The 13,085-nt window shown below is 40.8% G+C and overlaps 1 protein-coding gene across 1 annotated transcript in view; it reads right to left on the bottom strand.

Moving 5' to 3' along the window:
• Positions 1-8,351: 8,351 nt before the first annotated feature.
• The window catches only part of LOC306743406 (sterile alpha motif domain-containing protein 10-like), a gene marked incomplete at its 5' end in the record, with an annotated part of 40,586 nt that continues 35,852 nt past the window's right edge, over positions 8,352-13,085 (bottom strand). Inside the window, one exon of the mRNA XM_079225909.1 lies at positions 8,352-8,383. Within this exon, the coding sequence (XP_079082035.1) occupies positions 8,361-8,383 (23 nt within the window). The 3' untranslated portion in view covers positions 8,352-8,360. The remainder of the gene's footprint in view (positions 8,384-13,085) is intronic.

Genomic DNA, 13,085 nt, shown 5'->3' with positions numbered 1-13,085 from the left:
CGCAGGAGCAGCCGGGGTTCGGCTCCTTACCTCGGGATTATTTCGGGGTTTTTCTTTTTTCTTTTCTTTTTTTTTTAATACGGATATTATCTCGGCGGCCGCGTACAGTATTACAGTAATGTGTGTCGGGTCATGCGCGTATCCACTCCTCCGTTTTCTGACAGTTGCAGCCAGACTGGTCTTGAGGCAACTTGCAAACTCTTAATAATAATATTATTATTATCTATGTATTGAGCGGATTAATATTTTTTTTCTTGTCTTTTTTTTTTGTATCTTCTTCTGTTCTAATAATAAAAAATAAAAACTCGCTGTGATACCGGCTCTTGCTGCTCTTCCGACGTAACGGCGCTCGTTCGTGATGGGAAGAAGAAGAAAAAAGGGTCAGGGCTGAAAATTCCTCAAATCAACCTCCGCCAAGTGTTTTTTTTAATCCGCCAAATGTTCTCTCCCCTCCGCGCGTCCTCCGGCGAAAAGCGGCGGAACCAGAAAACGGTCATAGTCCGGGCTGAGTCGGCTCTTCTTTGTCATTTAGCTCACTGTCGGCGAGGAGCACCTCTTCCCCCCCCCCCCCCCAAAAAAAAAAACCCACTGGAATAACAAATATGTCTGCTAAATGTAGTTTAAAGCTCCACACACCAGCTCCATCAGCATTCACACATAATCCAGACTCTTATTATAAATACTCCCCACCCACCCCCCCCCCCAAAAAAATCAAGGTCAGTGTTAATGCATGATGTATTACAATCAATACACTATTGGATTTTTTTTTAAATAGAAAAATAAACTGTGTGCACATGCAGTCCCTGGCATTTAACTCGGCTAATAATACATGTCACATGATCACATCCTCCTTGTGTCACAGCTCACGAGATGAATCATTCGCGGCATCATCGCCACCTCACTCGCTTCCGTGCAACAACATTGGGGAGGTGGGGGTCTCTAACTCTTTTATTGGTGCTAGTCGTCATGACCTAATATTTCCTATTAGCTGAAAAATCATCTGAAACCATGATGTAATGTGTGTTTAAATAAAATATGTATAAATGTTTGCAGCACGACCTGTAGAGGGCAGCAGAGCCTCATTTAATTTGTTTTCTGTGACGTATCACACCCTTAAATAATAACTTTATTTATTTTATTTACACAAAAATGAGTTTGTAAAGTGTTCTGAGGGACAAAGCAAATCAATAGAACAACAGAAAGCCCAACAAAAGCAAGATAAACTACATTGAAACCATTAAACAGATATAAACAGATATATATATATATATATATATATATATATATATATATATATATATATATATATATATATATATATATATATAACCAGTCTATACAAGAACAAACAAAACACTGGAATAAATGATTGAAATAATCATAATAATGATGAGGAAAAAATTGGAGAAAGTTGAAGCAAAAGCGCATTAAAAAAGTTGTGAGATGTGATGGTAACACGTAATAAGTACACACTATTTAGCATTATTTAAGCATGAGTAAACACTGAATTCATCATTTATAAAGCATTATTCCAACATGAACACTCATTAGTAACTCACTAGTATTCATAATCAATAATATGTATGTTTTAAAGTTTGCAGGCACATACATATTATTGATTATGAGTATCTAGCTATCACCTGGATTGTTCCACTTGCAACTGAGGTGGCGCGTCTCAGGACCTCTAGTTAGCGACGAGCTTGCTAGCTGGCTAGCTAGCTAGCAAGCTCGTCACTGCTAGCTAGCTGTGACTAGATACCCATAATCAATAATGTGTAAGTGCCAGGAAACTATTAAACATACTCAACACTCATGCCACTGACAGGCATCACCCACCATCATATTAATGATCTTAATCACTTTGTGTTGTGTCTATTTCCCTTTTCTGTTGAGAAGATAATTGAGACTTTTGTTAGCTTTAATGCACTGCTGGCCTTTCAATGTCATTTATTAATGCGTTGTAAAGCATCGATAGCTCTCACTTTATATGGGGTCATACTTAACTAATACTTAACTAGTACTAACTACCTGAATGAATCTTCAATTGCAGTATTAAAACATGTGTATAAAGCGCATGTTAACCATTAGTGCATCATCTATACATCCTTAATAATTGGTTCGCAATATATAATACTTAATTTACCAATGGGGAATCCATCATTTATAAAGAATGAAAACCCAATCATGAAACACATAATAGTCAAGCTTATTAATCAAGAATAACACATTTATATCTGTGTTTATGAATTGCATACTAATTCATGTTGGAACAATGCTTTATGCTTCATAAATTATGAATTACGTGTTTACTCATGCTTTACTAATGCTAAATAGTGTGTACTTATTATAAAGTGCTACCGAAGTGATTAAAAAGAGATTACCGAATAACTTGCATGTTAATTTTGTTAGTTTTAAATCAAATACGTTTTCACAAGAGCTACATGAGAGTATGAAATACTTTTTCATATTAATATGCAAAGAAATGTATCAAGAGGATGAACGAACAAATCATTAATGCATTGAATGCCCACCTAAATGCATTTCCTTAACGTTAGAATAATGTCTCACTGCTGCTTTGTCTGTTGTATATTGTCGAAGAGAGATACAGTATGCTATGGATTTTTCTTTAAGAATAGTACAAGTTAAAATAATAACAAGTTTACATTTTTATTGTTGCAACTGACAAAATATTACAAACGTTTTCAGATTTTGAATGTCCAGTCGATGGTTTGTATTCTTTACTCCTCCACCAGGGGGCAATGCTGCCCCGTGAGTTACTAAGAAAAGCTCTTAAACAGGTGGAACTTCTGAAATGTGAAGCCGATACTGAACTGCCTAAAGCCTGCATTTTCTCTCCTGACCACCAGGGGGTGACGCCTCTGGTTGTATAGAAGTCTATGCTTCATGTGTTAACACTGCATTTTCTCTCCTGACCACCAGGGGGTGACGCCTCTGGTTGTATAGAAGTCTATGCTTCATGTGTTAACACTGCATTTTCTCTCCTGACCACCAGGGGGTGACGCCTCTGGTTGTATAGAAGTCTATGCTTCATGTGTAAAAGCTGCATTCTCTCTCCTGACCACCAGGGGGCGACTCCTTTGGTTGTATAGAAGTATATGCTTCATGTGTAAAAGCTGCATTCTCTCTCCTGACCACCAGGGGGCGACTCCTCTGGTTGTATAGAAGTCTATGCTTCATGTGTAAAAGCTGCATTCTCTCTCCTGACCACCAGGGGGCGACTCCTCTGGTTGTATAGAAGTCAATGCTTCATATGTTAAAGCTGCATTCTCTCTCCTGATCACAAGGTGGTGACTCCTCTGGTTGTATAGAAGTCTATATAAATGACTCTACTTCTCTTGATGTATTCCCTCAGTAAACATTGTAAACATGAGTTTATGTCTCAATCTCTAGTTTCAAGTCTTCTTCAATACAGCATGATGTTCATTTAGTAAATTATGGTCATTTAGAGTCAAACAGACCATAAAGCAGGGGATGCTTTAGGGCGGGGCTACAAGGTGATTGACAGGTCGCTACCACACCGTTTTACGGGAGCTGTCTGTGTTTTCGTCTCACAAAAAAAAACATTTTTCAACTTTTGGTTATGCTTAGCTTCGCCCACTAGCGTCACTTCTGGTTGCAAAAAAACCCCCAAGATGGCGATGTCCAAAATGCTGAATGCTCAAGACTTCAAAACATCAGTCCATAAACCAACGGGTGACGTCACGAGGAAAAGTTCCTCCTTATTTTGCGTTCGTCTTCCTACGAAATGCTCTTTTAACCACGTGCGTCGAACATCTTCGACACTTCCAATGTGTAGCTGTGTAGTTCTCTCTCTCACGGCGATGCCACGTGTTCTACGTTGACGTCAGGAGACTCGGAGGCGGTGATCAGCTGAGTGACAACTGCCATTTTCTTGCAACCGTCGGCCCAAACCGATGGACCTAAATCTTTAATGGCCGCCGATGAGTATTTCATGAAGGGCCTCGTTTGACCACTGATTAATCCTTTTTTATGTTTTACCGTGGCAGTGATTTATGTTCCCACTCCTCTTCTGCTGAGAGAGCAAAAAAAAAGGCCTACTTTATATACTTTTTAATAAACGCACCAGGTGGAGCCCTAAAAAGGCTGCGGAAGAGTCCATCCAGCAGTCGATTGTGTTCATTTATCTCGTGACCTTTATTTATCCCGTGGCCGATGAGATCCCACGACTTGCTTTGTAGTGTCCTGAAAAAAACCCACTTGGGTGCTGGCCAGAAAGAGTAATACATAAATAAATCACAGCCTTCAGCTGTTTACGCCGCCGAGCAGCTCCAGCTCCGAGCAGCTGCTCAGCAGCGGTGATGAGTGTTTCCCATCATACTTCGGCGCTGTCAGACGACTGAGATCCGGCCGATGATCAAAGCCGCGAGCAGACGGCGATAAACAAGCTAGACGGAGTAGCCTCTGCGTTCGGGGTGTTGTTCTGTTGTTGTTTTTGTTATTGAGAGAACGACGACGAAAGACGAGCTCTCAAAATGAGAAGACGCTTAAACAGTAACCAATTAACTGCACCGTCCGACCATCTGCTCCCGCGGATTTGTTCTCCGTCAGGGTGGAGGAGGCCACTATTTGCTGAATCTGTGTGTGTGTGCCTTGTTATTAACTGGTGAGATGCTTCACGTGTCTCAGTAATTGGAATCCCAGTGTGTGTGCGTGAGCTCGAGACAGAGACGTGCCGCGTCTCTTTAGGGAGGCGTCGCGGCGCTCTGCATTCACCGAGTCGGAGTCGTGACCCTGAGTGACAGCCGGGGGCCCAGGTGCAAGCTGGGAGATTTGCTCTCGCTCGAAAATATAATGTTCAATTAATGCGATTCAGATTTATGTGTTCGGTTTAGGATTCACTTTCTTTCTTTGTTCTCGTATGTGTATACTGATCTTCAAGGTAATAAATTATGAATTAATTAATGGAAGGATGTATTAATTAGAAGCAGAAATGGAGGGCGAACACGGGAATGTGAGAAAGGAGCAAACAGCAGAAGGACGGTGGGAAAGATGGGGAAATAGACGGAGGAAGAGATACCAGTGCAGAATAGGATACTTAGGAAAACACTTGGGATTTGAGGAGAGGGCCGCTGCGGTGAATCTTCTTCTGTGCCAATTACATCATAGCAGTTGGGTTTCTGTGTGTGTAGGTGTACAAAATATAAATCTGAAGTGTTTCTGTATGCTTGGTAAAATCACTAAAACATTACAATAAAATGTGTTATTTCAAAATGTGTGACTTCTTATTTTTTTCCCCAATAACTCTACTTAAAGGAGCAGTGTGGAAGACTTAGTGGCATCTAGTGGTGAGGTTGCAGATTGCAACCAAACTGCTTAGATACACACGGCTCATTTTCAACTAAACGGAAACACAACGATTTCTAGTTTCAGGTGGTTACACGCTAATGGTACATAGTTCCAGTCATCCATCCATTTTCATCCGCTCATCCGGGATCTGGTTGCGGTGGCAGCAGGCCCAGACTAGATATTATATTAAGTTCCTGCCAATAAATCATCCTTTATTCTAAACTACAAGGCTGTGACGGATTGGGAGGGACCCTATTAAATCCATTTTTGTACTACACAATGTCAGATATTTTTTAATTTTCTGAAATACATAAACTAACTATACCTCCCTGCATAGACTTTGCTATTTTGACATGTTCTGATGAAACATGGGCACCTTTTCTGTTGGTAAACAAAATGGTAGAGCATTGTGGATGCAATGAATAATTCTCTGAACACGTTCAACGCAGTCCAGCTAGTTTTATCGGCATGTTTTATTTTATTGTCTTTTACAATGGCTGAAGAAAATCTGAATACAGTCATGAACTCTGCAGCACCGCGAGTGTTACTTGAGAAAGTTAACCTCAACCAATGGGAACATGCTAGGGGATCTTTATGGCGCTTGCATACCGTTGGTCCCGCTCTCCTCACGTTTTCTGTAATCATTGCAGCATGAAAACATTGTGAAATTAGCGAGGTAGCTACCTAACTAGCCATCTGCTAAATGACCAACTTTTTACAACGTAATGCTGAATGCAAAAGGACATTGTTATCCTGTAAAAGCATGGTGGAATTAGCAAGCTAACGCAATAGTCAGGTGGTTGCTAGTTAGCTTGCTAATCTCACCATGCGTTCATGTGACTCTTGTTACAAATAATGAAGCGCCACAGTGGGCCATCTCTTCATCTTGCAAATAGTTTTACTATTAGCAACATTTCTCTCCATCTCTTGACTAATTTAGTCTTCTGTTAGCAGAAGGCTAAGCTAAACTATTAGCAACATTTCTCTCCATCTCTTGACTAATTAAGTCTTCTGTTAGCAAAAGGCTAAGCTAAACTATTAGCAACATTTCTCTCCATCTTTTATATCATTTAGTCTTCTGTTTGCAGAAGGCTAAGCTAAACTATTAGCAACATTTCTCTCCATCTTTCGAATCATTTAGCCTTCTGTTATTTATTGTGAGGATATCTTGTTGCTTTGCTCCCACAATAATAGAATAAACAATAAAACAATATAGGAATACAGTATATTGTGGAAATCAGGGCCGACACTGAATCTCAATTAGTTTATTCGAAAAAGACAGCTTTCATCACGTTCAACACCACATGTCTTCATATCCGCAAAGCAGACACAATATGTTTCATGTCCTTTTTCTTGCATTTCAAAACAGCACATCAGTCATTGGAGAAAATAAAACCAAAAAAGGGTTCATATTTACAGGTAATCCAAAAATAATACAGTGAGTTTTCTCCCTTTTAACAGTCAAATACATACATTGCCCAAAGACTCGTCGTCAAGGGATGAACGGAGGGATGTTGGAGGGGTGGAGGTTTTGTTTTGTTGGAAGTTTCTTTATTCATTTGATTTATTTATGTATGCGACTTAAACATCTTCAGCGTACAAAAGCTTGTCTGCTGCTGTCTGGAGTCTGGAGAGTCTCTCGCATCTGGTTAGCTGTCATTTTGATTTCTGAGCATTTTAAATCTCTGTGTCCCACCAGGGGAAGAACGTGGGGGTAAACAGAGGCCATGACCTATTTCTTAGTGTGCGAGGCATGACGTACAGTATACAGCAGGCCGCACACAAAGGACAGAAGGCTGTTCAACGGGCAAAATGTACATTTCCCTCAGCAGACACTCACATACAAATCATTTATCCAAGACTGAGCTCTACTCCCCTCCACCTTATCATGTGAATTATTGCTTTACCAAGCATAGACCGTCGTTATTACATTACCTCTGTGCCATCTGGATCCATCCCATTAATAAAAAAGACTACTGTTACAGTAAACGCAGATTTACAGTGTACCGTAAAAGTCGGGTTACACGCCGCGACTACCTTCGGTCAGTGTCTCCGTTTGCTCCCCGCTGTAGCCAGCTGGCGCTCATGCTAGTTCCCCCACTAACTTCCGCTAGCTCTCCGCTAACTTTCGCTAGCTCCCCGACAACCACCGAAGGTAGCGGGACCAGCCCCGGCTCGACACCCGACTTGGGCAGAGAGGACGTGGGCAGTAGCAGCAGCAGCGGGGAGCTAGCAGCGGGGAGCTAGCATCAGGAGCGGGGAGCTAGTAGCAGTGCTAGCTAGCGCTGCTACTAGCTTGCTACAGCGGGACACTGACCGGAGGTAGGAGCGGCTTGTAACCCGACTTTTATGGTATGTTATTCTACAACGTTCATACTGTGTGTATATATATATATATATATATATATATATATATATATATATATATTATTTGTTGCGATACAAAAAAGACTTGATTGTTGGAATGACATTCGGCTGAAATTGTTATTGTTGATCCTCCAAACCAATAATTCCAAAACTAAAGTCCTGAGAGGAGAATGTGACCTGTGGATGAAGAGTTGATCGGGGTTGTGTCGGCTTTAGTCAAGACCAGCTCCGGGTCACAAACCCATCACCCATCAGCAACACTATGGGCTCCAAGGTGACGGTCGTATAACGCCATGAGGTTATTAGACGAATCCTGGTTGTGCACATGTCAAAAAATAAATATGTTCTGATCCGGATGAGACAAGAAACCAAAAAAAGGAGATTTGCTGCGATCAAGCCTACATCCCCACCAGGGTTGTGGATGTTCCATCGTCCCGTTGTTACAGTGGGTACCGCTGCCTTGAGCGGGGGAGGGGCTTTGTTGACCGTGAACCAGATTGGCCGCGTTGAATGAGACCGGTTGGCATGTCATCTATAGGCTCGTCCTCAACCCCGATTCTCCGCTCACATATCTGAAGACAGCAGCTCCTCCGTGGCTCGGGGAGATGTATTGTGTCAGGTGGGGGGTGAGGGAAGGGGATGCCAAATGGCTCCGGAGAGATGAGCTAGGAGAAGTTTCCAAAAGAGGCTGCAGAAAGAGGGGAGGGAGAAAAGAGGAGGGTACATAATTAGGATTCACTTGTCGAGCAAAAGCAGTCACTATAAAATAAGCTACTAACTGGTTTTGATGCAGTCTCAATAATAATAATAATACTTATGTCTATGTATAACCTGGAAGCAAACAAGACTGTCAGCGAGAATACTGGGTATTTCCTGATATGATTTCCTTGATGTTTGTCCTCGGGTCTGATTCCACGTGAGACCAGAGGAAGTGAGAAGTTTCCATCTCGACTACGTTTTAACCCTTAGATGCATAAGTGGGTCAAAAATGACCCGGTGAGGTTGTTTTCTTGAAATATCTTCGTAATGAAAAATTGTTTTCATTTCATATTCCAGGTATTCCTCAAAAAACATGTTTTTGATATAATGCCATTTCCATTTTTAACTTACCTTTTATACGTTTTAGGAAATTGTAGTTTTTGTATTACTACCCCAAGCTTCCATAAGTGGGTCAAAAATGATCCGCATGCATTTTCTATGGAATCCAATGGGAACCTTTGATTCTTATCAACTGTGGCTGTCAGGAATAAATTAACTGTGGACCACACAGACTATATCAGAAATGTCACCCCTCAGGAAGATTATTTTACACAGCAAGAGTTGGTACGTGTGAATATTAATGATCACAGCCAGAAACAGGTAGTTTGTCTGAACTGCATACAGTGATGAGACAAGAAGGCAAAACAGGGAAAAGAGAGAGGAACTGTCAATGACTGGACAGCTACACACACACACACACACACACACACACACACACACACACACACACACACACACACACACACACTGGATGTTCACATTTTTCTATTGCTGTTCTGGGTAATTTTCTTTTTAAAAAATGCTAAAAAGTGAAAAATAAAGACATTTCAAACATGAAATCATTATTGTGTGGTCCTAAATATAATACTAAATATTATACAAGTGATTATTCTTAACCAAAAATGACAAAAATGGCATAAAAACACATTGATTCTAATATGGGTCATTTTTGAGTGTAGGGTCCAGTCACTCATGCATCTAAGTTAAAAGACACATAACGCAGCTAACGTTGCTATTTGAATATTCACGTGACATGTGTTTTCTTGTGTGGTAGAATAGACGGAGATCATTTCTGAAACGCCATGAAAACGCTTGTTTTGGTTTAAAAACGTAATTTAAAATGAAAACTTTGCAGTGTGCATATGGTCTAAAAAGGACCGCCAAAGATCGATACGATATGAAGGCTTTTAGGAGCAGCTTTGAAGTGTAAGAAATATAAAGCTCTCACGTCACATCGTCCCTCAGACTGTCTCTGTCTCTCCTCTGCTAACACACTGCACTCCGTCACACATCCATACAACCAGGGAGAGAGGGATGGCGCTGCATGGAGATCACAAAAACACTGCAAACGTCTTTAAAGTAAAAAAGTGATTTGCAGAATCAATAACTTCTTTTACGTCGCTTCTTAAAACCCATTTTTATAGAATTTCTTTTAAGTGATGTCGTCCTTTTACGCAGTTCTTTTGTTCCGCTGTTTTTGTTTGTTTATTTTATTTATCTATTTGTTTGTTATCTATTCCATTTGCTCTTTTTGGTTATTTGTTTGGTTTTGTTGTATTCATTGGTCCTTTATTCGGTATTGACGTTATGTATGACTGTGCTTTGCTTCTCTGTAGAGCACTTTGTAAACTTTGTTTTTAAAGGTGCTATATAAATGAAGGTATTATTACTATATATAATCACTTAATCTATAAAAACGGGAAAAAGGTCAATAGATCAAAAGGTCAAAAGGAGGACAAATGAGACGTGTTTTCTTTCTTTCCTCCGCCTGTCAAGCTCAATAGTTTTCATTCGTCTGAAGTTCGGCTGTCGGTCCCGGGCGACGAGCGCGAGGTCACCGAGACGATGTCCCCACGGCAACCAGGGGAAGCTGCCCGACTACGGCGTCTCTCGATCCGAAAGCTTGAAATGCATTGAAAAGGGAAAGAGGGAAAGATAAACCAACAACCAGAGGCTGAGGAGGAGAAGGAGGAGGAGGATCAAATCCCCCACTGGGCTCTGATCTGAACCCTCCCTCCCAGGGCGTCCCAGATGTTACCACAACCCCTGCATGCCTCACACTACCCGAGAGACAGCCGTGCTCTGGGCTGTGGGAGGCGGCGTCCTCTAACCATGAGCTGTGTGCACAGACACAGCAGCACAGGATGAAAGGGTCACTACGGACGGGAGGAGACAATCACGCTGTGAAATAATGCAACGCACACTCAGCGGTGCAGGAGGAGGAGGAGGAGGAGGAGGAGGAAGAGGAGGAGGAGGAGGAGCCTTCATGCCGCATGCACATCTTTGATTTGAATCTCCACTCTGCAGCCTGTGAGCGACTGGAGAATTTGAATATTTGTTTTTAAATATATTTAAGCATGAGAATGAATCTTTGCCATGAGTTTAAAGTGTTGAAAACACTTTAAACTCTTGAGAGGCGGCTGTAAAACCTTTATCGTTTCTTGGAATTGCAACAGATGCCACAAGTTCATGGATTACAACTTTAACCTCTACTTTTCAGTTTGACGGTTGCTGAAAGTTGAACTAATAAACTAATAGCAACAGTAGGCATGCTGGATCCTACAATTCCCACAATGCAACTCGATAGCAACTCCACCCTTTCAGTAAGACGTTGTTCAGCTGAACCTTCATGTGTCACGCCACAACGTCTCCTGATGCAGCGGTTCATGATATCTGAAGAAACCTATTTATTTTCGGTGTGTTTTTCTCCCAAAAGTCCAGCAACACGAGGGACTTTTCACGCAAACGGTCTTTTCAAAATAAACTTCCGTATTCACAGGAAGCTGAAGTTAGGTTTAAGCAACAAAGACACTTGGTTAGGTTTAGGACTAGGTCGTCTTTTGGGTGGAAATAAACACGGGAAGTTACTGAAGTACAGAAGTTACGTGACAAAAACATCAAGCTGACCCCTCCAGCAAGTGTTTTAGGTTTTGCATGTGTTATAGTTTTTGCATGTGTTATAGTTTTTGCATGTATTTTAGTTTTTGCATGTTATAGTTTTTGCATGTGTTTATAGTTTTTGCATGTGTTTATAGTTTTTGCATGTGTTTTAGTTTTTGCATGTTATAGTTTTTGCATGTGTTTATAGTTTTTGCATGTATTTTAGTTTTTGCATGTGTTATAGTTTTTGCATGTGTTTATAGTTTTTGCATGTGTTTTAGTTTTTGCATGTGTTTTTGTTTTTGCATGTTATAGTTTTTGCATGTGTTTATAGTTTTTGCATGTGTTTTAGTTTTTGCATGTGTTATAGTTTTTGCATGTGTTTTTGTTTTTGCATGTGTTATAGTTTTTGCATGTGTTTTAGTCGTCTTTATATTCCCTCGTTCAAGATAACGTGGATAAGATATGGAAATAGTTTTTCATAGGTATCGGTAAAATTGGTGTTCTTCCACTTTAAAGTGGAATAAAACTATGTTGTTAAATCCTTCTCCTGAATTCTCTTCACTCATCTTATTGAGCTCACCTTTCCATATTTTCCACGGGCTCCATGAGACCAAACCATCTCTTCCAGTCACAGACGCATGCATTTCTTTGTATCCACCCCGCTCTGGTAATGGAGTGGAGGACAACATTCCTTCCACATGAACTTGACACAGAAGTGATGTGATTGCGTGTTAAGTGTGAAACGCCGTCACGGTGCTTTTGAAGATTGGCATCGTGGAGCCGGAGTCGTATCAGACGAGCGTTCATTCGCTGTCCGTGTTCTTTCATTTACCTCTCACCGCGTCTCTTCATCTCCGTCATCCCTCCATCCCTTAAACATCTCACCTCTAATCGCAGGTCCCTGTCTTCTTTATTTTCTGCTCCCTACGCGTCTTTTTCATCCCTCAAGAGTTTCCCTGCTGTTCTCTATCATTTGTCCTTTTTTATCTTTTTTATTTTGGCATCATATATTTTATATTTTGCTCGTCATGGAGCAAGAGACCACTGAATGAGTGCATGACTGTGATGTGAATAGCACGAGTTGCCCCTAAATCTCAGATCGGAGACATACTTCACTTCACGCTCCAGCTTAAGTTTCTGTATTTTCATCCTCTTTTCAACAGTTATTGTGAGATCAATATTTAATCTCTGGTGAATCCACGGCAGATGAATCAGACCTGACAGGCGCTGTGACACGAGGCTCCGCTGAATCACAGCAGAATTGTAAATGTGTCTGCAGAATCTCTCGGGGAGAAGAAGAAACACCAGTCTGGCTCTTTCTCTTCCTCGCCTCCGGCCCGCAGACTTTAAAAACATTCGCGTCTCTTCTGGAGCGCCCTTTCTCGCGAAAGAATCCACACGCTAACATGCACACAGAGGTAAACACAGGGTTCACACACATTCTGAGTCTGACCAATGGATTTCATGACTTTTCCATGACTTTAAACCAAATTTCCATGACCAAACATTTAGTGAAATCTGGGTGTAAACAGTAAAAAGTGAGTAAATGTAGTATTTAAACTAACAATGAGAATACAAAGCATACAGTAAACCTTAAATGACTCAAATGAATGAGACAATAGTTTGATTAAAAGAATAAACATTTATATAGATGCCTGTATGTACGCCTGCTTATATTCTGAGCGTCTTTTTTTTAAAAGCATATTCATTATTTCAAACTCAGCATAAATGAACACATGAATATAACA

Source organism: Taurulus bubalis (genome assembly GCF_910589615.1).
Source record: "Taurulus bubalis genome assembly, chromosome: 11".
In the NCBI taxonomy this organism is placed as follows: Eukaryota; Metazoa; Chordata; class Actinopteri; order Perciformes; family Cottidae; genus Taurulus; species Taurulus bubalis.
The sequence above is the reverse complement of the archived record's forward strand: the minus strand, read 5'-3'. Positions and strand labels throughout refer to the sequence as shown.